Source organism: Oncorhynchus mykiss, chromosome 7 (assembly GCF_057628025.1).
Source record: "Oncorhynchus mykiss isolate SJ-2025 chromosome 7, ASM5762802v1, whole genome shotgun sequence".
Classification (NCBI taxonomy): Eukaryota; Metazoa; Chordata; class Actinopteri; order Salmoniformes; family Salmonidae; genus Oncorhynchus; species Oncorhynchus mykiss.
Window position 1 is genome coordinate 80,317,501 of NC_143028.1, and position 26,415 is coordinate 80,343,915.

The 26,415-nt window shown below is 51.5% G+C and overlaps 1 protein-coding gene across 1 annotated transcript in view; it reads right to left on the reverse strand.

Annotated features, from left to right (window-relative positions):
• atg7 (ATG7 autophagy related 7 homolog (S. cerevisiae)) overlaps nt 1-26,415 on the reverse strand; it is a 102,399-nt gene that overhangs the window by 45,964 nt on the left and 30,020 nt on the right. Inside the window, exons 13-17 of the mRNA XM_090242055.1 lie at nt 24,602-24,796; nt 22,819-23,055; nt 21,340-21,455; nt 15,932-16,007; nt 6,405-6,485 (exon numbers count right to left, since the gene is read on the reverse strand). Of these exons, the coding sequence (XP_090098181.1) occupies nt 6,405-6,485; nt 15,932-16,007; nt 21,340-21,455; nt 22,819-23,055; nt 24,602-24,796 (705 nt within the window). The remainder of the gene's footprint in view (nt 1-6,404; nt 6,486-15,931; nt 16,008-21,339; nt 21,456-22,818; nt 23,056-24,601; nt 24,797-26,415) is intronic.

Consider the following 26,415-nt stretch of genomic DNA (forward strand, 5'->3'; position numbering starts at 1 on the left):
GAAATTATAGGCAATTAGCAAGACACCCCCAATAAAGGAGTGGTTCTGCAGGTGGTGACCACAGACCACTTCTCAGTTCCTATGCTTCCTGGCTGATGTTTTGGTCACTTTTGAATGCTGGCGGTGCTTTCACTCTAGTGGTAGCATGAGACGGAGTCTACAACCCACACAAGTGGCTCAGGTAGTGCAGCTCATCCAGGATGGCACATCAATGCGAGATGTGGCAAGAAGGTTTCCACAGCCCTCCATGTGCTCGCCAGAGGTAGCCTGACTACCATTAGTTACCGAGATGAGATCATCCTCAGACCCCTTGTGAGACCATATGCTGGTGCGGTTGGCCCTGGGTTCCACCTAATGCAAGACAATGCTAGACCTCATGTGGCTGGAGTGTGTCAGCAGTTCCTGCAAGAGGAAGGCATTGATGCTATGGACTGGCCCGCCCGTTCCCCAGACCTGAATCCAATTGAGCACATCTGGGACATCATGTCTCGCTCCATCCACCAACGCCACGTTGCACCACAGACTGTCCAGGAGTTGGCGGATGCTTTAGTCCAGGTCTGGGAGGAGATCCCTCAGGAGACCATCCGCCACCTCATCAGGAGCATGCCCAGGCGTTGTAGGGAGGTCATACAGGCACGTGGAGGCCACACCCACTACTGAGTCTCATTTTGACTTGTTTTAAGGACATTACATCAAAGTTGGATCAGCCTGTAGTGTGGTTTTCCACTTTCATTTTGAGTGTGACTCCAAATCCAGACCTCCATGGGTTGATAAATTTGATTTCCATTGATAGGTTTTGTGTGATTTTGTTGTCAGCACATTCAACTATGTAAAGAAAAAAGTATTTAATAAGAATATTTCATTCATTCAGATCTAGGATGTGTTATTTTAGTGTTCCCTTTATTTTTTGGAGCAGTGTATATATGTTTTTTAACTTTATATATATATAATATTTACTGTTCACATTTCTAAAAGTGTCTTGTTCATGTTGTTACATTTGTTTATCAATTTTGTTTATTATTTTTACACTTGCTTTGGCAATATAAAACATATGTTTCCCAATAAAGCCACTTTGAATTTAATGGAAAGAAGAGAGAGGAAGAGAAGAGAAAGAGGAGACAGAGAGAGAGGAAGAGAAGAGCGAGAGAAGGGCGTGGGTTCTCTTTTTCACCCTCAGGCTTACTGTACCCCTCTGCAGCCAATCAAAGCGCTCAACACTAGAGACCACAAAGCCTGATGGGAAAGAGATGGGTTGTGCTGGCTCTTAACCCACACACACACACACACACACACACACACGTCGGCAGCCATGATTCACATCAACACCATTATCCCAGAAACCCTAGACACACTCCAATTTGCATACCGCCCAAACAGATCCACAGATGATACAATCTATATTGCAATCCACACTACCCTTTCCCACCTGGACAGAAGGAATACCTACGTGAGAATGCTGTTCATTGACTACAGCTCAGCGTTCAACACCATAGTGCCCTCAAAGCTCATCACAAAGCTAAGGATCCTGGGACTAAACACCTCCCTCTGCAACTGGATCCTGGACTTCCTGACGGGCCGCCCCCAGGTGGTAAGGGTAGGTAACAACACAACTCCAACATCATCATTAAGTTTGCTGACGACACAACAGTGTTAGGCCTGATCACGACAACGACGTGACAGCCTATAGGGAGGAGGTCAGAGACCTGACCGTGTGGTGCCAGGACAGACAACAACCTCTCCCTCAATGTGATCAAGACTAAGGAGATGATTGTGGACTTCGGGAAAAGGAGGACAGAACACGCCCCCATTCTCATCGACGGGGCTGTAGTGAAGCAGGTTGAGAGCTTCAAGTTCCTTGGTGTCCACATCACCAACAAACTATCATGGTCCAAGCACACCAAGACAGTCGTGAAGAGGGCACAACAAGGCCTATTCCCCCTCAGGAGATTGAAAAGATTTGACATGGGTCCCCTGATCCTGACTGGTTGCATCACTGCCTGGTACGGAAACTGCTCGTCCTCCGACCGCAAGGCACTACAGAGCGAAGTGCGTACGGTCCAGTACATCACCGGGGCCAAGCATCCTGCCATCCAGGACCTCTATACCAGGCGGTGTCAGAGGAAGGCCCAAAGAAATGGTCAAAGACTTCAGTCAGCCCAGTCATAGACTGATCTCTCTGCTACCGCACGGTACCCTAGCACCATGAAGGACCCTGTGACTAAACACCTCCCTCAGTCAGCCCAGTCATAGACTGATCTCTCTGCTACCGCATGGTAAGCGTTATACCGGAGTGCCAAGTCTAGGACCAAAAGGCTCTTCCCCCCCAAGACATAAGACTGCTGAACAGCTAATCAAATGGCCACCCGGACTATTTACATTAACCCCCTTTGTTCTTACACTGCTGCTACTGTTTATTACCTATGGATAATCACTTCACCTCCACCTCCATGTCCATATTACCTCAACTAACCTGTACCCCCACCTACATGTCCATATTACCTCAACTAACCTGTACCCCCACCTACATGTCCACATCACCTCAACTAACCTGTACCCCCACCTACATGTCCATATTACCTCAACTAACCTGTACCCCCACCTACATGTCCATATTACCTCAACTAACCTGTACCCCCACCTACATGTCCACATCACCTCAACTAACCTGTACCCCCACCTAAATGTCCATATTACCTCAACTAACCTGTACCCCCACCTACATGTCCACATCACCTCAACTAACCTGCACCCCCACCTACATGTCCACATCACCTCAACTAACCTGTACCCCCACCTACATGTCCACATCACCTCAACTAACCTGTACCCCCACCTACATGTCCACATCACCTCAACTAACCTGTACCCCCACCTACATGTCCACATCACCTCAACTAACCTGTACCCCCACCTACATGTCCACATCACCTCAACTAACCTGTACCCCCACCTACATGTCCACATCACCTCAACTAACCTGTACCCCCACCTACATGTCCACATCACCTCAACTAACCTGTACCCCCACCTACATGTCCACATCACCTCAACTAACCTGTACCCCCACCTACATGTCCACATCACCTCAACTAACCTGTACCCCCACCTACATGTCCATATTACCTCAACTAACCTGTACCCCCACCTACATGTCCATATTACCTCAACTAACCTGTACCCCCACCTACATGTCCACATCACCTCAACTAACCTGTACCCCCACCTACATGTCCATATCACCTCAACTAACCTGTACCCCCACCTACATGTCCACATCACCTCAACTAACCTGTACCCCAACCTAAATGTCCATATTACCTCAACTAACCTGTACCCCCACCTACATGTCCACATCACCTCAACTAACCTGTACCCCCACCTACATGTCCACATCACCTCAACTAACCTGTACCCCCACCTAAATGTCCACATCACCTCAACTAACCTGTACCCCCACCTACATGTCCACATCACCTCAACTAACCTGTACCCCCACCTACATGTCCACATCACCTCAACTAACCTGTACCCCCACCTACATGTCCACATCACCTCAACTAACCTGTACAACCACCTACATGTCCATATTACCTCAACTAACCTGTACCCCCACCCCCATGTCCACATCACCTCAACTAACCTGTACCCCCACCTACATGCCCACATCACCTCAACTAACCTGTACCCCCACCTCCATGTCCACATCACCTCAACTAACCTGTACCCCCACCCCCATGTCCACATCACCTCAACTAACCTGTACCCCCACCTACATGTCCACATCACCTCAACTAACCTGTACAACCACCTACATGTCCATATTACCTCAACTAACCTGTACCCCCACCTACATGTCCACATCACCTCAACTAACCTGTACCCCTACCTACATGTCCACATCACCTCAACTAACCTGTACCCCCACCTACATGTCCACATCACCTCAACTAACCTGTACCCCCACCTACATGTCCACATCACCTCAACTAACCTGTACCCCCACATTGACTCTGTACCAGTACCCCCTGTATATAGTCTCCACATTGACTCTGTACCGGTATCCCCTGTATATAGCCTCCACATTGACTCTGTACCGTAATACCCTGTATATAGCCTCCACATTGACTCTGTACCGGTACCCCCTGTATATAGCCTCCACATTGACTCTGTACCGGTACCCCCTGTATATAGTCTCCACATTGACTCTGTACCGGTACCCCCTGTATATAGCCTCCACATTGACTCTGTACCGTAATACCCTGTATATAGCCTCCACATTGACTCTGTACCGGTACCCCCTGTATATAGTCTCCACATTGACTCTGTACCGGTATCCCCTGTATATAGCCTCCACATTGACTCTGTACCGGTACCCCCTGTATATAGCCTCCACATTGACTCTGTACCAGTACCCCCTGTATATAGCCTCCACATTGACTCTGTACCGGTACCCCCTGTATATAGTCTCCACATTGACTCTGTACCAGTACACCCTGTATATAGCCTCCACATTGACTCTGTACCGGTATCCCCTGTATATAGCCTCCACATTGACTCTGTACCGGTACCCCCTGTATATAGCCTCCACATTGACTCTGTACCAGTACCCCCTGTATATAGTCTCCACATTGACTCTGTACCGGTACCCCCTGTATATAGCCTCCACATTGACTCTGTACTGGTACCCCCTGTATATAGCCTCCACATTGACTCTGTATCGGTACCCCCTGTATATAGCCTCCACATTGACTCTGTACCGGTGTCCCCCTGTATATAGCCTCCACATTGACTCTGTACCGATACCCCCTGTATATAGCCTCCACATTGACTCTGTACCGGTACCCCCTGTATATAGCCTCCACATTGACTCTGTACCGGTACCCCCTGTATATAGCCTCCACATTGACTCTGTACTGGTACCCCCTGTATATAACCTCCACATTGACTCTGTACCGTAATACCCTATATATAGCCTCCACATTGACTCTGTACCGGTACCCCCTGTATATAGCCTCCACATTGACTCTGTACCAGTACCCCCTGTATATAGCCTCCACATTGACTCTGTACCAGTACCCCCTGTATATAGCCTCCACATTGACTCTGTACCGGTACCCCCTGTATATAGCCTCCACATTGACTCTGTACCAGTACCCCCTGTATATAGTCTCCACATTGACTCTGTACCGGTATCCCCTGTATATAGCCTCCACATTGACTCTGTACCGTAATACCCTGTATATAGCCTCCACATTGACTCTGTACCGTAATACCCTGTATATAGTCTCCACATTGACTCTGTACCGTAACACCCTGTATATAGCCTCCACATTGACTCTGTACCGGTACCCCCTGTATATAGTCTCCACATTGACTCTGTACCGTAATACCCTGTATATAGCCTCCACATTGACTCTGTACTGGTACCCCCTGTATATAGTCTCCACATTGACTCTGTACCGTAATACCCTGTATATAGTCTCCACATTGACTCTGTACCGGTACACCCTGTATATAGCCTCCACATTGACTCTGTACCGGTACCCCCCTGTATATAGCCTCCACATTGACTCTGTACTGGTAGCCCCCTGTATATAGCCTCCACATTGACTCTGTACCGGTACCCCCTGTATATAGCCTCCACATTGACTCTGTACCGGTACCCCCTGTATATAGCCTCCACATTGACTCTGTACCGGTACCCCCTGTATATAGCCTCCACATTGACTCGGTACCGGTACCCCCTGTATATAGCCTCCACATTGACTCTGTACTGGTACCCCCTGTATATAGTCTCCACATTGACTCTGTACCGTAATACCCTGTATATAGCCTCCACATTGACTCTGTACCGGTACACCCTGTGTATAGCCTCCACATTGACTCTGTACCGGTACCCCCCTGTATATAGCCTCCACATTGACTCTGTACTGGTACCCCCCGTCTATAGCCTCCACTGTAAGGTCTACTACACCTGTTGTATTCAGCATTTCACTGTAAAACTTGAAAACGTTGCGGCCAAGAGGACTGCCTCTAACATTTGGGAGACTGTGCCATTAGCTATGCCCACGATGCCAACCTGACCAACACTGCTGAACACTGCAGACAGACACACACAGGTTTATGAGATGTGAACACTTTCAACACCCATAGGTCTCCAGGGTAATAACACTTCAGCCTGTGTGTGGTGTGTGTGGTGTGTGTGGTGTGTGTTAACTACTACCAGATGACAGTGACATCAACAACACACTTCATTCTGATACACTCCATATGGTTCTCTTTACAATCAACTGGACCTTCACCACTATCTCAATGAGGTGTGTGTGTGGTGTGTGTGTGTGTGTGTGTGTGTGTGTGTGTGTGTGTGTGTGTGTGTGTGTTGTCTCTATAAGAACAGTACTTACGATTTGTGAGCAGGCAGTGCATTTGTCGAACGCCAGACTGGCCGGTAGAACGTTGTCAAATCTGGACAGAAACCCTCTGATCTGAGAAAGATAAGAAAAGTATCACTTACTTTCCACAACTCTAGTTAAAAACAGAGATTTACTGATAATACATACTGTCTATGAGGTGAACCGTCTATGAGGTGAACCGTCTATGAGGTTAACTGTGTGACAACACCGCCATCTGGTGTTTAACTGGTATTACAACACATTAATTATTTATTTATTTTCTGCTCCAATCATCATGGAAGTGGAAGTGATGGATGTGGAGAGAGAGGGCCCAGAGAGAGGGAGAGAGGGCCCATAGAGAGGGAGAGATAGAGGGGGCTCAGAGAGAGGGAGAGGGCCCAGAGAGAGGGAGAGAGAGAGGGGGCTCAGAGAGAGGGAGAGAGGGCCCAGAGAGAGGGAGAGAGAGAGGGCCCAGAGAGAGGGAGAGAGAGAGGGCTCAGAGAGAGGGAGAGAGGGCCCAGAGAGAGGGAGAGAGAGAGAGGGCTCAGAGAGAGGGAGAGAGGGCTCAGAGAGAGGGAGAGAGAGAGAGAGGGCTCAGAGAGGGAGAGAGAGAGAGAGAGAGAGAGAGCTCAGAGAGAGAGGGAGAGAGAGAGGGAGAGAGAGAGGGTCCAGAGAGAGGGAGAGAGAGAGAGAGAGAGAGGGCTCAGAGAGAGAGAGAGAGAGAGAGAGAGAGAGGGGGCTCAGAGAGGGAGAGAGAGAGGGAGCGAGAGAGGGCCCAGAGAGAGGGAGAGAGAGAGAGAGAGAGGGGGGGGGCTCAGAGAGGGAGAGAGAGAAGAGAGAGAGAGGGAGAGAGGGCTCAGAGAGAGGGAGAGAGAGAGAGAGGGAGAGAGGGCTCAGAGAGAGGGAGAGAGAGAGAGAGAGAGAGGGAGAGAGGGCTCAGAGAGAGAGAGAGGGAGAGAGGGCTCAGAGAGAGGGAGAGAGAGAGAGGGAGAGAGGGCTCAGAGAGAGGGAGAGAGAGAGAGAGAGGGAGAGAGGGCTCAGAGAGAGGGAGAGAGAGAGAAGAGAGAGAGAGAGGGAGGGCTCAGAGAGAGAGAGAGGGAGAGAGAGAAGAGAGGGAGAGAGGGCTCAGAGAGAGGGAGAGAGAGAGAGAGGGAGAGAGGGCTCAGAGAGAGGGAGAGAGAGAGAGAGAGGGAGAGAGGGCTCAGAGAGAGGGAGAGAGAGAGAAGAGAGAGAGAAACAGTGAGTGAGTGAGAATCAACGGCTGGCCAGACTGGGCCTGATACTGACTCCTACTCTACATCTAAACTGCTTGATCATCAGCATTGTCCATCATGGACTCTTCTTAGTAATGTAATAAGTATTGTCCATCAAGGTGACTTTAAAACAGTTACAGAGTTTAATGGTTGTGATAGGAGAAAACTGAGGATGGATCAACAACATTGTAGTTACTCCACAATACTAACCTAATTGACAGAGTGAAAAGAAGGAAGCCTGTACAGAATAAATATATTCCAAAACATGCCTCCTGTTTGCAACACGGCACTAAAGTAATACTGCAACAAAAATGTGGCAAAGCAATTCTCTTTTTGTATTCGATTTGCCCCATACAGGACAACACATCACGGAGCACCACTCTCCATATATTCAAGAATAGTGGTGGCTGCGTCATGTTATGGGTATTCTTGTCATCGTTAAGGACTTTTTTTCCCCCTAGAGGAAAACTTGGTCTGCTTTCCACCAGACACTGGAGGAGATGAATTCACCTTTCAGCAGGACAATAACCTAAAACACAAGGTCAAATCCACACTGGAGTTTCTTACCAAGAAGACGATGAATGTTGTCGAGTGGCCGAGTCACAGTTTTGACTTAAATCTACTTGAAAATCTACTGCAAAGACCTGAAAATGGTTGTCTAGCAATGACCAACAACCAACTTGAGCTTGAAGAATTTAGAACATAATAAAAATGGGCAAATGTTGAACTATCCAGATGTGGAAAACTCTCAGAGACTTACCCAGAAACCATCACAGCTGTAATCGCTCTTACAGATTTACCCAGAAAGACTCACAGCTGTAATTGCTCTTAGAGACTTACCCAGAAACCATCACAGCTGTAATCACTCTTACAGATTTACCCAGAAACCCTCACAGCTGTAATCACTCTTAGAGACTTACCCAGAAAGACTCACAGCTGTAATCACTCTTAGAGACTTACCCAGAAACCCTCACAGCTGTAATCGCTCTTAGAGACTTACCCAGAAACCCTCACAGCTGTAATCACTATTAGAGACTTACCCAGAAACCCTCACAGCTGTAATCACTCTTAGAGACTCACCCAGAAACCCTCACAGCTGTAATCACTATTAGAGACTTACCCAGAAACCCTCACAGCTGTAATCGCTTCAAAAGAGCTTTTTCAAAGTATTAACTAAAGGGGTGTGAATACGTATGTAAATTAGATATTTTCCGCCAACATTTAAATACCAATATTTTCACTATGGGGTAAATGAGTGAGACAAGAAAAAATCTAATCCATTGTGAATTCAAGCTGTAACTCAACAACATGTGGAATAAATCAACGGGGGTTTGAATCTCTCTGAAGAATCTGTATATCATACCATCTCTGTTTGTGCCATTTAGCACACAGCACCACGGTGGGGTTGATCATTTGGTGTCAATTCAGTTTGTGGACTTGGAGCCAGGAGAGTGGTGGACACGTGTAGTTCTCTAGACAACCACAGGAGAGTGGTGGAGACGTGTCGTTCTCTAGACAACCACAGGAGAGTGGTGGAGACATGTAGTTCTCCAGACAACCACAGGAGAGTGGTGGACATGTGTAGTTCTCTAGACAACCACAGGAGAGTGGTGGAGACGTGTAGTTCTCCAGACAACCTCAGGAGAGTGGTGGACATGTGTAGTTCTCTAGACAACCACAGGAGTGGTGGAGACGTGTAGTTCTCTAGACAACCACAGGAGAGTGGTGGACATGTGTAGTTCTCTAGACAACCACAGGAGAGTGGTGGAGACGTGTAGTTCTCTAGACAACCACAGGAGAGTGGTGGAGACGTGTAGTTCTCCAGACAACCACAGGAGAGTGGTGGAGACGTGTAGTTCTCTAGACAACCACAGGAGAGTGGTGGACATGTGTAGTTCTCTAGACAACCACAGGAGAGTGGTGGAGACGTGTAGTTCTCTAGACAACCACAGGAGAGTGGTGGAGACGTGTAGTTCTCCAGACAACCACAGGAGAGTGGTGGACATGTGTAGTTCTCTAGACAACCACAGGAGAGTGGTGGACATGTGTAGTTCTCTAGACAACCACAGGAGAGTGGTGGAGACGTGTAGTTCTCTAGACAACCACAGGAGAGTGGTGGAGACGTGTAGTTCTCTAGACAACCTCAGGAGAGTGGTGGACATGTGTAGTTCTCTAGACAACCACAGGAGAGTGGTGGAGACGTGTAGTTCTCTAGACAACCACAGGAGAGTGGTGGAGACGTGTAGTTCTCCAGACAACCACAGGAGAGTGGTGGACATGTGTAGTTCTCTAGACAACCACAGGAGAGTGGTGGAGACGTGTAGTTCTCCAGACAACCACAGGAGAGTGGTGGAGACGTGTAGTTCTCTAGACAACCACAGGAGAGTGGTGGACACGTGTAGTTCTCTAGACAACCACAGGAGAGTGGTGGACACGTGTAGTTCTCTAGACAACCACAGGAGAGTGGTGGAGACGTGTAGTTCTCTAGACAACCACAGGAGAGTGGTGGAGACGTGTAGTTCTCTAGACAACAACAGGAGAGTGGTGGAGACGTGTAGTTCTCTAGACAACCACAGGAGAGTGGTGGACACGTGTAGTTCTCTAGACAACCACAGGAGAGTGGTGGAGACGTGTAGTTCTCTAGACAACCACAGGAGAGTGGTGGAGACGTGTAGTTCTCTAGACAACCACAGGAGAGTGGTGGAGACGTGTAGTTCTCTAGACAACCACAGGAGAGTGGTGGACACGTGTAGTTCTCTAGACAACCACAGGAGAGTGGTGGAGACGTGTAGTTCTCTAGACAACCACAGGAGAGTGGTGGAGACGTGTAGTTCTCTAGACAACCACAGGAGAGTGGTGGAGACGTGTAGTTCTCTAGACAACCACAGGAGAGTGGTGGACACGTGTAGTTCTCTAGACAACCACACGAGAGTGGTGGAGACGTGTAGTTCTCTAGACAACCACACGAGAGTGGTGGACATGTGTAGTTCTCTAGACAACCACAGGAGAGTGGTGGAGACGTGTAGTTCTCCAGACAACCACAGGAGAGTGGTGGAGACGTGTAGTTCTCTAGACAACCACAGGAGAGTGGTGGACACGTGTAGTTCTCCAGACAACCACAGGAGAGTGGTGGACACGTGTAGTTCTCCAGACAACTAAATCTAATCCTAAAACTATACCTAGTCAGCATGTGCCTATGAACCAGAGTGATACTGTTAGCAGTGAGGCGGTGTGCCCTAGGAGGAAGTCCACTGTGTGCAGCTCACCCTGCAACAACATCAATAAGACAAGCAGACAGTCCCGCAGACAGAAGACACCAGTCCCCCTGTCCCGCAGACAGAAGACACCAGTCCCCCTGTCCCGCAGACAGAAGACACCAGTCCCCCTGTCCCGCAGACAGAAGACACCAGTCCCCCTGTCCCGCAGACAGAAGACACCAGTCCCCCTGTCCCGCAGACAGAAGACACCAGTCCCTCTGTCCCGCAGACAGAAGACACCAGTCCCTCTGTCCCGCAGACAGAAGACACCAGTCCCCCTGTCCCGCAGACAGAAGACACCAGTCCCCCTGTCCCGCAGACAGAAGACACCAGTCCCCCTGTCCCGCAGACAGAAGACACCAGTCCCCCTGTCCCACAGACAGAAGACACCAGTCCCTCTGTCCCACAGACAGAAGACACCAGTCCCTCTGTCCCACAGACAGAAGACACCAGTCCCTCTGTCCCACAGACAGAAGACACCAGTCCCTCTGTCCCACAGACAGAAGACACCAGTCCCTCTGTCCCACAGACAGAAGACACCAGTCCCTCTGTCCCACAGACAGAACACACCAGTCCCTCTGTCCTGCAGACAGAAGACACCAGTCCCTCATTTAAAGTGACAACTATGTGTTGCAGTGATGCTACTTATGACAGGAAGTGTAAGTAGGTATTTATTCAGTCCATGGCTCGGCATTAGGGAGACAAATTAGTTTCTCTCCTCTCCTTTTCGCCTCTTAGAGGGGGACAAATTAGTCTGTCTGGCACAGGCTGTCGGAGGAGGTCTAAGAGGGGCAGCAACATATCATCACAGCCTAGTTTCCTGTTAACAGAGCCAGACTAGAGGCAGACTAGGAGGCAGCCTCTCTTGCAAGCCCTTCTCCTGGATGTTGAGCAGTGTAGTATACCGTGTGCTAGCCTAGCTTCTCCCCCTGCCTAGCTTCTCCCCCTGCCTAGCTTCTCCCCGTGCCTAGCTTCTCCCCCTGCCTAGCTTCTCCCCCTGCCTAGCTTCTCCCCCTGCCTAGCTTCTCCCCCTGCCTAGCTTCTCCCCCTGCCTAGCTTCTCCCCGTGCCTAGCTTCTCCCCGTGCCTAGCTTCTCCCCGTGCCTAGCTTCTCCCCCTGCCTAGCTTCTCCCCCTGCCTAGCTTCTCCCCCTGCCTAGCTTCTCCCCGTACCTAGCGTCTCCCCCTGCCTAGCTTCTCCCCCTGCCTAGCTTCTCCCCCTGCCTAGCTTCTCCCCCTGCCTAGCTTCTCCCCCTGCCTAGCTTCTCCCCGTACCTAGCGTCTCCCCCTGCCTAGCTTCTCCCCGTGCCTAGCTTCTGTAATTAGGCAAAATGGTAAAGAGGCACAGAATCCATTTTGTAAAGCTTTACATGAATCAGTCATTTCCTATAGCGCATTGAATCAGTCATTTCCTGGCACATTGCTACAATTTCCTACAGAAGCAATCTCATCCATGTAGGAGAGGAATGGGGAATTAGGGAAAGAGGGAGGAGAGTGGAAGGTGTATGTGTGTGTGTGTGTGTGTGTGTGTGTGTGGTAGTGAGTGAGTGAGAGAGCGAGCGGGATGAATAGAGGGATAGAGAGAAGGGTGTTGTTATTCCATGTGACTGACCTGATGAGGGACGAGACCCAGGGAGGTTGGATGGAGAGGGAGGGAGAGTTGACTGACCTGATGAGGGACGAGACCCAGGGAGGTTGGAGGGAGAGGGAGGGGAGGGAGAGTTGACTGACCTGATGAGGGACGAGATCCAGGGAGGTTGGAGGGAGAGGGAGGGGAGGGAGAGTTGACTGACCTGATGAGGGACGAGACCCAGGGAGGTTGGAGGGAGAGTTGACTGACCTGATGAGGGACGAGACCCAGGGAGGTTGGAGGGAGAGGGAGGGGGGAGGGAGAGTTGACTGACCTGATGAGGGACGAGACCCAGGGAGGTTGGAGGGAGAGGGAGGGGGGAGGGAGAGTTGACTGACCTGATGAGGGACGAGACCCAGGGAGGTTGGAGGGAGAGGGAGGGGAGGGAGAGTTGACTGACCTGATGAGGGATGAGACCCAGGGAGGTTGGAGGGAGAGGGAGGGAGAGTTGACTGACCTGATGAGGGACGAGACCCAGGGAGGTTGGAGGGAGAGGGAGGGAGAGTTGACTGACCTGATGAGGGACGAGACCCAGGGAGGTTGGAGGGAGAGGGAGGGAGAGTTGACTGACCTGATGAGGGACGAGATCCAGGGAGGTTGGAGGGAGAGGGAGGGGGGGAGCGAGAGTTTACTGACCTGATGAGAGACGAGACCCAGGGAGGTTGGAGGGAGAGTTGACTGACCTGATGAGAGACGAGACCCTAGGGAGGTTGGAGGGAGAGGGAGGGGAGGGAGAGTTGACTGACCTGATGAGGGACGAGACCCAGGGAGGTTGGAGGGAGAGGGAGGGAGAGTTGACTGACCTGATGAGGGACGAGACCCAGGGAGGTTGGAGGGAGAGGGAGGGGAGGGAGAGTTGACTGACCTGATGAGGGATGAGACCCAGGGAGGTTGGAGGGAGAGGGGGGGAGGGAGAGTTGACTGACCTGATGAGGGACGAGACCCAGGGAGGTTGGAGGGAGAGTTGACTGACCTGATGAGGGACGAGACCCAGGGAGGTTGGAGGGAGAGGGAGGGAGAGTTGACTGACCTGATGAGGGACGAGACCCAGGGAGGTTGGAGGGAGAGGGAGAGGGAGGGAGAGTTGACTGACCTGATGAGGGACGAGACCCAGGGAGGTTGGAGGGAGAGGGAGGGGGGAGGGAGAGTTGACTGACCTGATGAGGGACGAGACCCAGGGAGGTTGGAGGGAGAGGGAGGGGAGGGAGAGTTGACTGACCTGATGAGGGATGAGACCCAGGGAGGTTGGAGGGAGAGGGAGGGAGAGTTGACTGACCTGATGAGGGACGAGACCCAGGGAGGTTGGAGGGAGAGGGAGGGAGAGTTGACTGACCTGATGAGGGACGAGACCCAGGGAGGTTGGAGGGAGAGGGAGAGGGAGAGTTGACTGACCTGATGAGGGACGAGACCCAGGGAGGTTGGAGGAGGAGGGAGGGAGAGTTGACTGACCTGATGAGGGACGAGACCCAGGGAGGTTGGAGGGAGAGGGAGGGAGAGTTGACTGACCTGATGAGGGATGAGACCCAGGGAGGTTGGAGGGAGAGGGAGGGAGAGTTGACTGACCTGATGAGGGACAAGACCCAGGGAGGTTGGAGGGAGAGGGAGGGAGAGTTGACTGACCTGATGAGGGACGAGACCCAGGGAGGTTGGAGGGAGAGGGAGGGAGAGTTGACTGACCTGATGAGGGACGAGATCCAGGGAGGTTGGAGGGAGAGGGAGGGGGGGAGGGAGAGTTGACTGACCTGATGAGAGACGAGACCCAGGGAGGTTGGAGGGAGAGTTGACTGACCTGATGAGGGACGAGACCCAGGGAGGTTGGAGGGAGAGGGAGGGAGAGTTGACTGACCTGATGAGGGACGAGACCCAGGGAGGTTGGAGGGAGAGGGGGCTGAGGGAGGGAGAGTTGACTGACCTGATGAGAGACGAGACCCTAGGGAGGTTGGAGGGAGAGGGAGGGGAGGGAGAGTTGACTGACCTGATGAGGGACGAGACCCAGGGAGGTTGGAGGGAGAGGGAGGGAGAGTTGACTGACCTGAGGAGGGACGAGACCCAGGGAGGTTGGAGGGAGAGGGAGGGGAGGGAGAGTTGACTGACCTGATGAGGGATGAGACCCAGGGAGGTTAGAGGGAGAGGGAGGGAGAGTTGACTGACCTGATGAGGGACGAGACCCAGGGAGGTTGGAGGGAGAGGGAGGGAGAGTTGACTGACCTGATGAGGGACGAGACCCAGGGAGGTTGGAGGGAGAGGGAGGGGGGGAGGGAGAGTTAACTGACCTGATGAGAGACGAGACCCAGGGAGGTTGGAGGGAGAGGGAGGGGAGGGAGAGTTGACTGACCTGATGAGAGACGAGACGCAGGGAGGTTGGAGGGAGAGTTGACTGACCTGATGAGGGACGAGACCCAGGGAGGTTGGAGGGAGAGTTGACTGACCTAATGAGGGACGAGACCCAGGGAGGTTGGAGGGAGAGGGAGGGGGGAGGGAGAGTTGACTGACCTGATGAGGGACGAGACCCAGGGAGGTTGGAGGGAGAGGGAGGGAGAGTTGACTGACCTGATGAGGGACGAGACCCAGGGAGGTTGGAGGGAGAGGGAGGTGAGGGAGGGAGAGTTGACTGACCTGATGAGAGACGAGACCCTAGGGAGGTTGGAGGGAGAGGGAGGGAGAGTTGACTGACCTGATGAGGGACGAGACCCAGGGAGGTTGGAGGGAGAGGGAGGGAGAGTTGACTGACCTGATGAGGGACGAGACCCAGGGAGGTTGGAGGGAGAGGGGGGGAGGGAGGGAGAGTTGACTGACCTGATGAGGGACGGGACCCATGGAGGTTGGAGGGAGAGGGAGGGAGAGTTGACTGACCTGATGAGGGACGAGACCCAGGGAGGTTGGAGGGAGAGGGGGGGAGGGAGGGAGAGTTGACTGACCTGATGAGGGATGAGACCCAGGGAGGTTGGAGGGAGAGGGAGGGGAGGGAGAGTTGACTGACGAGACCCAGGGAGGTTGGAGGGAGAGGGAGGGGAGGGAGAGTTGACTGACCTGATGAGAGACGAGACCCAGGGAGGTTGGAGGGGGAGGGAGGGAGAGTTGACTGACCTGATGAGAGACGAGACCCAGGGAGGTTGGAGGGGGAGGGAGGGAGAGTTGACTGACCTGATGAGGGACGGGACCCAGGGAGGTTGGAGGGAGTGGGAGGGGAGGGAGAGGGATGGGAGGGAGAGTTGACTGACCTGATGAGAGACGAGACCCAGGGAGGTTGGAGGGAGAGGGAGGGGAGGGAGAGTTGACTGACCTGATGAGGGACGAGACCCAGGGAGGTTGGAGGGAGAGGGGGGGGGGGGGGGGGATTGGGAGAGAAAGGGAGGGAAGGAGGGGAGGGGGAGCGAAAGAGGGAGGGAGAGTTGACTTACCTGATGAGGGACGAGACCCAGGGAGGTTGGAGGTTCATTCATCCTGTCATCACTACTGCTGGCCACCGCATAACCTCTGGAGGAGAGAGAAGATAGAGAGAGGGGAGAGAAGATAGAGAGAGGGGAGAGAAGAGAGAGAGAGAGAGAGTGAGGGGTGGAGAGCGAGAGAAAGTGAGGGTGGAAAGAGATGGAAAGACAGAGAGAAAGCGAGAGAAAGTGAGAGAATGGGAAGAGTGGGGGGAGAGGGAGAGAGAGAGAGAGAGAGAGAGAGAGAGAGAGAGAGAGATGGAGAGAGCGAGAGAGACACACAGACAGGGTCAGTACAGACAGAACTAAATATAGAACCATGAGCTGTCTACTTGAGTCTCTGTCACCACAGCACAGGGCTCACCAGCACACACACCAGATTCTAGCCATCAGAATGACTAGACAGGATAACATGTGGAGAAGAGGCTACTGCGGATAATGATGTTTAAAATCTGTCTGTCTGTCTGTCTGTCTCTCTGTCTGTCTGTCTGTCTGTCTGTCTGTCTGTCTGTCTGTCTGTCTGTCTGTCTGTCTAAATCTGTTTTCCCCTTTACGAGCCACTTACTCAAATGCCTCTAGTCACCCCTCCACCCCTACCTCTAGTCACCCCTGCCTCTAGTCACCCCTCCACCCCTGCCTCTAGTCACCCCTCCACCCCTGCCTCTAGTCACCCCTCCACCCCTGCCTCTAGTCACCCCTCCACCCCTGCCTCTAGTCACCCCTCCACCCCTACCTCTAGTCACCCCTGCCTCTAGTCACCCCTCCACCCCTGCCTCTAGTCACCCCTCCACCCCTGCCTCTAGTCACCCCTCCACCCCTGCCTCTAGTCACCCCTCCACCCCTGCCTCTAGTCACCCCTCCACCCCTGCCTCTAGTCACCCCTCCACCCCTGCCTCTAGTCACACCCCTACCTCTAGTCACCCCTCCACCCCTACCTCTAGTCACCCCTCCACCCCTGCCTCTAGTCACCGCTCCACCCCTGCCTCTAGTCACCGCTCCACCCCTGCCTCTAGTCACCGCTCCACCCCTGCCTCTAGTCACCCCCCCACTCCTGCCTCTAGTCACCCCCCCACTCCTGCCTCTAGTCACCCCTCCACCCCTGCCTCTAGTCACCCCTGCCTCTAGTCACCCCTGCCTCTAGTCACCCCTGCATCTAGTCACCCCCCCACCCCTGCCTCTATCCACCCCTGCCTCTATCCACCCATGCCTCTAGTCACCCCTCCACCCCTGCCTCTAGTCACCCCTCCACCCCTGCCTCTAGTCACCCCTGCCTCTAGTCACCCCTCCACCCCTGCCTCTAGTCACCCCTGCACCCCTGCCTCTAGTCACCCCTGCCTCTAGTCACCCCTGCCTCTAGTCACCCCTGCCTCTAGTCACCCCCCCCACTCCTGCCTCTAGTCACCCCTCCACCCCTGCCTCTAGTCACCCCTCCACCCCTGCCTCTAGTCACCCCTCCACCCCTGCCTCTAGTCACCCCTCCACCCCTCCCCCTGCCTCTAGTCACCCCTCCACCCCTGACTCTAGTCACCCCTGACTCTAGTCACCCCTCCACCCCTGCCTCTAGTCACCCCTCCACCCCTGCCTCTAGTCACCCCTCCACCCCTGCCTCTAGTCACCCCTCCACCCCTGCCTCTAGTCACCGCTCCACCCCTGCCTCTAGTCACCCCTCCACCCCTGCCTCTAGTCACCCCTCCACCCCTGCCTCTAGTCACCCCTCCACCCCTACCTCTAGTCACCCCTCCACCCCTACCTCTAGTCACCCCTCCACCCCTGCCTCTAGTCACCGCTCCACCCCTGCCTCTAGTCACCGCTCCACCCCTGCCTCTAGTCACCGCTCCACCCCTGCCTCTAGTCACCCCCCCACTCCTGCCTCTAGTCACCCCCCCACTCCTGCCTCTAGTCACCCCTCCACCCCTGCCTCTAGTCACCCCTGCCTCTAGTCACCCCTGCCTCTAGTCACCCCTGCATCTAGTCACCCCCCCACCCCTGCCTCTATCCACCCCTGCCTCTATCCACCCATGCCTCTAGTCACCCCTCCACCCCTGCCTCTAGTCACCCCTCCACCCCTGACTCTAGTCACCCCTGACTCTAGTCACCCCTGCCTCTAGTCACCCCTCCACCCCTGCCTCTAGTCACCCCTCCACCCCTGCCTCTAGTCACCCCTCCACCCCTGACTCTAGTCACCCCTCCACCCCTGCCTCTAGTCACCCCTCCACCCCTGCCTCTAGTCACCGCTCCACCCCTGCCTCTAGTCACCGCTCCACCCCTGCCTCTAGTCACCCCCCCACTCCTGCCTCTAGTCACCCCCCCCACTCCTGCCTCTAGTCACCCCTCCACCCCTGCCTCTAGTCACCCCTGCCTCTAGTCACCCCTGCCTCTAGTCACCCCTGCATCTAGTCACCCCCCCACCCCTGCCTCTATCCACCCCTGCCTCTAGTCACCCCTCCACCCCTGCCTCTAGTCACCCCTCCACCCCTGCCTCTAGTCACCCCTGCCTCTAGTCACCCCTCCACCCCTGCCTCTAGTCACCCCTGCCTCTAGTCACCCCCCCCACTCCTGCCTCTAGTCACCCCTCCACCCCTGCCTCTAGTCACCCCTCCACCCCTCCACCCCTGACTCTAGTCACCCCTGACTCTAGTCACCCCTGCCTCTAGTCACCCCTCCACCCCTGACTCTAGTCACCCCTGACTCTAGTCACCCCTCCACCCCTGCCTCTAGTCACCCCTCCACCCCTGCCTCTAGTCACCCCTCCACCCCTCCCCCTGCCTCTAGTCACCCCTCCACCCCTGACTCTAGTCACCCCTGCCTCTAGTCACCCCTGCCTCTAGTCACCCCTGCCTCTAGTCACCCCTCCACCCCTGACTCTAGTCACCCCTGACTCTAGTCACCTCTGCCTTTAGTCACCCCTCCACCCCTGACTCTAGTCACCTCTGCCTTTAGTCACCCCTCCACCCCTGCCTCTAGTCACCCCTCCACCTCTGCCTTTAGTCACCCCTCCACCCCTGACTCTAGTCACCCCTCCACCCCTGCCCCTGCCTCTAGTCACCCCTACACCCCAGCCTTTAGTCACCCCTACACCCCTGCCTTTAGTCACCCCTCCACCTCTGCCTTTAGTCACCCCTCCACCCCTGCCCCTGCCTCTAGTCACCCCTCCACCTCTGCCTTTAGTCACCCCTCCACCTCTGCCTTTAGTCACCCCTCCACCTCTGCCTTTAGTCACCCCTCCACCTCTGCCTTTAGTCACCCCTCCACCTCTGCCTTTAGTCACCCCTCCACCTCTGCCTTTAGTCACCCCTCCACCTCTGCCTTTAGTCACCCCTCCACCTCTGCCTTTAGTCACCCCTCCACCTCTGCCTTTAGTCACCCCTCCACCCCTGCCCCTGCCCCTATCACTATAATAGTTATAAAACATTATTTTGTGAATTCTCTGTGATTAAGTGGCTCTTAATGAATGCTTTAAATGTAATTCAGTATGACCTTATTGTAGCTAATGTATTATTGATGTTTTTATATATTATTTTTATAATGAACTAAACGAGTTTGTTGCTAGTGGAACACTTGTCTGAAGTGCTGTTTTACCACATGCAGGACGCATCTGAAAGACTCAATCAACAGACTACACTGAGTCCTGTAACTATCCAGGTTGGAACAGACTACAGTAACACTGGGACAGACTACAGTAACACTGGAACAGACTACAGTAACACTGGGACAGACTACAGTAACACTGGGACAGACTACAGTAACACTGAGTCCTGTAACTATCCAGGTTGGAACAGACTACAGTAACACTGAGTCCTGTAACTATCCAGGTTGGAACAGACTACAGTAACACTGGGACAGACTACAGTAACACTGGAACAGACTACAGTAACACTGGGACAGACTACAGTAACACTGGGACAGACTACAGTAACACTGAGTCCTGTAACTATCCAGGTTGGAACAGACTACAGTAACACTGGGACAGACTACAGTAACACTGGAACAGACTACAGTAACACTGAGTCCTGTAACTATCCAGGTTGGAACAGACTACAGTAACACTGAGTCCTGTAACTATCCAGGTTGGAACAGACTACAGTAACACTGGGACAGACTACAGTAACACTGAGTCCTGTAACTATCCAGGTTGGAACAGACTACAGTAACACTGAGTCCTGTAACTATCCAGGTTGGAACAGACTACAGTAACACTGAGTCCTGTAACTATCCAGGTTGAAACAGACTACAGTAACACTGAGTCCTGTAACTATCCAGGTTGGAACAGACTACAGTAACACTGGGACAGACTACAGTAACACTGGGACAGACTACAGTAACACTGAGTCCTGTAACTATCCAGGTTGGAACAGACTACAGTAACACTGTGACAAGACTACAGTAACACCGGGACAGACTACAGTAACACTGGGATAGACTACAGTAACACTGGGATAGATTACAGTAACACTGAGTCCTGTAACTACCCAGGTTGGAACAGACTACAGTAACACTGGGACAGACTACAGTAACACTGGGACAGACTACAGTAACACTGGGACAGACTACAGTAACACTGGGACAGACTACAGTAACACTGAGTCCTGTAACTATCCAGGTTGGAACAGACTACAGTAACACCGGGACAGACTACAGTAACACTGGGATAGACTACAGTAACACTGGGATAGATTACAGTAACACTGAGTCCTGTAACTACCCAGGTTGGAACAGACTACAGTAACACTGAGTCCTGTAACTATCCAGGTTGGAACAGACTACAGTAACACTGGGACAGACTACAGTAACACTGGGACAGACTACAGTAACACCTGGATAGACTACAGTAACACTGGGACAGACTACAGTAACACTGGGACAGACTACAGTAACACTGAGTCCTGTAACTATCCAGGTTGGAACAGTCTACAGTAACACTGGGACAGACTACAGTAACACTGGGACAGACTACAGTAACACTGGGACAGACTACAGTAACACCTGGACAGACTACAGTAACACTGGGACAGACTACAGTAACACTGAGTCCTGTAACTACCCAGGTTGGAACAGACTACAGTAACACTGGGACAGACTACAGTAACACTGGGACAGACTACAGTACACCCCAAACCCCTGGAAATGACCCCAAACCCCTGGAAATGACCCCAAACCCCTGGAAATGACCCCAAACCCCTGGAAATGACCCCAAACCCCTGGAAATGACCCCAAACCCCTGGAAATGACCCATAGTGAAGACGTCTTTCACAACGCCATCACTAACATTACTTATTGAAACGTTAAAATTATTCACCTGCCAGACCAATCAACTAGCTTGGATGACATTCAATATAAACATGACAGTCAAAATCACGTATCTGTGTATCTATAGTCCATACCCTTCAGTATGCTGTAGTATGGACACCATGAGTTCCACAGCCAGGGCTCCTGCTATCATGGCCAGGCCTGGACGACTCACTGTACACTGCTGGTCCAGGGTCCGGTCTCTGGTGGACTGATACAAACAACAACAACAACAACATCAACAACAACAACAGGTCCAGGGTCTGGTCTCTGGTGGACTGATACAAACAACAACAACAACATCAACAACAACAAGAGGTCCAGGGTCTGGTGGACTGATACAAACAACAACAACAACAACAACAAGAGGTCCAGGGTCTGGTCTCTGGTGGACTGATACAAACAACAACAAGAGGTCCAGGGTCTGGTCTCTGGTGGACTGATACAAACAACAAGAGGTCCAGGGTCTGGTCTCTGGTGGACTGATACAAACAACAACAACAAGAGGTCCAGGGTCTGGTCTCTGGTGGACTGATACAAACAACAACAACAACAACAACAAGAGGTCCAGGGTCTGGTCTCTGGTGGACTGATACAAACAACAACAACAAGAGGTCCAGGGTCTGGTCTCTGGTGGACTGATACAAACAACAACAACAACAACAGAGGTCCAGGGTCTGGTCTCTGGTGGACTGATACAAACAACAACAACAAGAGGTCCAGGGTCTGGTCTCTGGTGGACTGATACAAACAACAACAACAACAACAGAGGTCCAGGGTCTGGTCTCTGGTGGACTGATACAAACAACAACAACAACAACAGAGGTCCAGGGTCTGGTCTCTGGTGGACTGATACAAACAACAACAACAAGAGGTCCAGGGTCTGGTCTCTGGTGGACTGATACAAACAACAACAACAGAGGTCCAGGGTCTGGTCTCTGGTGGACTGATACAAACAACAACAACAACAACAGAGGTCCAGGGTCTGGTCTCTGGTGGACTGATACAAACAACAACAACAACAACAGAGGTCCAGGGTCTGGTCTCTGGTGGACTGATACAAACAACAACAACAACAACAGAGGTCCAGGGTCTGGTCTCTGGTGGACTGATACAAACAACAACAACAACAGAGGTCCAGGGTCTGGTCTCTGGTGGACTGATACAAACAACAACAACAACAACAGAGGTCCAGGGTCTGGTCTCTGGTGGACTGATACAAACAACAACAACAAGAGGTCCAGGGTCTGGTCTCTGGTGGACTGATACAAACAACAACAACAACAACAACAACAACAGAGGTCCAGGGTCTGGTCTCTGGTGGACTGATACAAACAACAACAACAAGAGGTCCAGGGTCTGGTCTCTGGTGGACTGATACAAACAACAACAACAACAACAACAACAACAGAGGTCCAGGGTCCGGTTGAACCTTTTTTTGTCTCGTGTTACTGTGTTAACAAAGATAATTTTTCATTTGATACACAATAATAGATTTTTTTGAATTTGAATGTGAAAGGCTCTCTCACATCTCCGTGGGCAACAGCAACAACAACAACAACATGGCGTCTTACGTCTCCGGGGGCGACAACGTCGTTACAGAAGTAGCATCCGAGGCGGTGTCCGGGGATGTTGGAGAACAGAGAGGCTGCTGGGAGCTGGGCGGGCTCGGCCGGCGTGGAGGAAGAGGATGAGGCGGAGGAGGAAGAGGAAGGGTCGGAGGAGTCTCCTGGTCCACAGGGTTTAGGTTTCTTCAGACCGTGTCTCATCACCACAAAGGTGTCAAAGCCCAGGGCAGAATTCACTACCAACTGGAGAGAGAGGGAGGGAGGGAGGGAGAGGGGAGAGGGGAGAGGGGAGAGGGAAGGAGGGAGGGTGAGATGGGAAGATAACATTAAATTACCTCTCCCCCAAGCTAAACACATATATACTAGCAAAACAATCTCACTTTCATTATGTTTGACGAGTGTAAGTCACTGGGTTGAGTTGAATATGCTGTTATAGACTATTATACCAAGCCATTAAGGATACAGACTGTGTCCCAAATGCTACCCTATTACCTACAGTATATTCCCTATACGCTATTCCCTATATAGTGCACTACTTTAGACCAGAGCCCTATTCCCTATATAGTGCACTACTTTAGACCAGAGCCCTATTCCCTATATAGTACACTACTTTAGACCAGAGCACTATTCCCTATATAGTGCACTACTTTAGACCAGAGCCCTACATAGTGCACTACTTTAGACCAGAGCCCTATATAGTACACTACTTTAGACCAGAGCCTTATTCCCTACATAGTGCACTACTTTAGGCCAGAGCTCTATCTGGTGCACTACTTTAGACCAGAGCCCTATTCCCTATATAGTACACTACTTTAGACCAGAGCACTATTCCCTATATAGTGCACTACTTTAGACCAGAGCCCTACATAGTGCACTACTTTAGACCAGAGCCCTATATAGTACACTACTTTAGACCAGAGCCTTATTCCCTACATAGTGCACTACTTTAGGCCAGAGCTCTATCTGGTGCACTACTTTAGACCAGAGCCCTATTCCCTACATAGTGCACTACTTTAGACCAGAACCTTATATAGTGCACTACTTTAGACCAGAGCCCTATATAGTGCACTATTTTAGACCAGAGCTCTATATAGTGCACTACTTTAGACCAGAGCCTTATTCCCTACATAGTGCACTACTTTAGGCCAGAGCTCTATCTGGTGCACTACTTTAGACCAGAGCCCTATTACCTATATAGTGCACTAGAGACCTGATGCATGTACCCTCTCTCTACCAGCGAAGTAGAGACCTGATGCATGTACCCTCTCTCTACCAGCGAAGTAGAGACCTGATGCATGTACCCCCTCTCTACCAGCGAAGTAGAGACCTGATGCATGTACCCCCTCTCTACCAGCGAAGTAGAGACCTGATGCATGTACCCCCTCTCTACCAGCGAAGTAGAGACCTGATGCATGTACCCTCTCTCTACCGGCGGAGTAGAGACCCGATGCATGTACCCCCTCTCTACCAGCGAAGTAGAGACCTGATGCATGTACCCCCTCTCTACCAGCGAAGTAGAGACCTGATGCATGTACCCTCTCTCTACTGGCGAAGTAGAGACCCAATGCATGTACCCTCTCTCTACCAGCGAAGTAGAGACCCGATGCATGTACCCTCTCTCTACCAGCGAAGTAGAGACCCGATGCATGTACCCCCTCTCTACCGGTGAAGTAGAGACCTGATGCATGTACCCTCTCTCTACCAGCGAAGTAGAGACCCGATGCATGTACCCTCTCTCTACCAGCGAAGTAGAGACCCGATGCGTGTACCCCCTCTCTCCCCCCCTTACCTTCCTATTGCTGGCAGCTATAACAGTCGGCAGCCATCGACTCTCCCTGGTGTCCATCAACAGGAAGACGACGTCATGCTCCGAGATCAGTTTCTCCAGGTGTTCAACGTCCTGCCGGGCCTGAGACATGGTCGCCTCAGAGAAGTTGACCGGGTGGCCTGGCATAGGGATGCTCATCACGTGTCCCTCTGCATTCTATAAAAAAGGGACGAGTGTAAGTCACTGGGTTGAGTTGAATATCATCAGGTTTAGCCAATAGGTATAACACAAAGAGATCACACGGGTTGACTGGCATTGAGATGCTCCACGCACACAGACATCATTTTATAATTTTTTACCTTTATTTAACTAGGCAAGTCAGTTAAGAACAAATTCTTATTTTCAATGACGGCCTACTGGGGAACAGTGGGTTAACTGCCTGTTCAGGGGCAGAATGACAGAGTTGTACCTTGTCAGCTCGGGGATATGAACTTGCAACCTTCCGGTTATTAGTCCAACACTCTAACCAGTAGGCTACCCTGCCGCCCCAGGTTACCATAGGATATAATACCCATTTTGTTAAAGATGCGGTCCGGGATCTTAAGCACTCACCAACTTGTAACGTATCATACGAATTGCTAAAATACATCAAATCTGAGCAAAGATCCAAATGTTTCTCCAAGATGTGTATAAATGTGAAGCGTCCGGTTGGGCATTTCCACTCACTACCAAATATGGTGATGAGAGGGAAGCCCAGTGGCAGGCAGTGGGAGAAGATGGAGCGAGATAGATTATGGCTGACATTCTGCTTATTTTCTCATCGATGGAATATTGGATCTCAATGCAGTTTTATTTTGTCCCCATAACTAGAATCTTACAAACTGAGTGGACTAAGTTTTGTAGACATTACCCTTTGCCAAAGTTTTTTTTATTTTTAAATGTGTTGTTTAGGAGTAGGCGTTTGAGTAGGCGTTCCCTAACAGAAATATGCAAATAAATGCTAGAACGCGCCAATAAGATCTCGCTAGCTCGTGCTTGGCTCTTCCCACCTCCTTGCTTGTTCTGCCCACAAGGATTCATTCGTTCCCATTGAAAACGACAGGTTCTGGTCTCTCTCGGGTTAGTTATAAATATATATATATATATATATTTGACGTAACACATCGTGGTACACATTGGTGCACAATTTTCAGGGACCTGTTTTGTCTCGTTAGTACCGCTGTCAAAACTACTGGCTGAAATTATACAAAAGCTCTGGAGCATATCACTTTAAAACACACCCATGGAATCGAAAATGAGAGAGATCCCAATGGGATCACAACCAGCTCAACTTTCCATGACTTCCTCACACCTGCAGGAGCTGCATATTCATGTACGATGACCACAGGTAAAAGGTGACGCGCGGCTCACACGTAAACCTGATCAACGTGTGATGAACAGGCCAGATTGCACACCCCCCCCCCCCCACAAGTGTCGCAGGACTCTGAAGGTAACCCATACAAACGAACAGAAGTACGGAGGTAGTTATGTGCCAACAAAAATATGGAATTAAATATGTCCAAATGTAAAAAAATATATATTTCTTATGTCTCCTAGATATAGAACTAGGGCTGTCGTAGACAAAACACAAAAAAAATAATCTTGGTCGACCAATAATACAAAATATACAAATGTAGAAGTAACTTCTATTGCCAATATGTACAAATAGACATAAAGCCAACAAATAAAAACATTGCAGCCTGCAGGTAGAAAATATTCTGATAAAAATAAATATCCATTAAAATCACATTGGCTACGCATGGCCTGTCTGCAAGGAACTAGAAACATTGTATCAA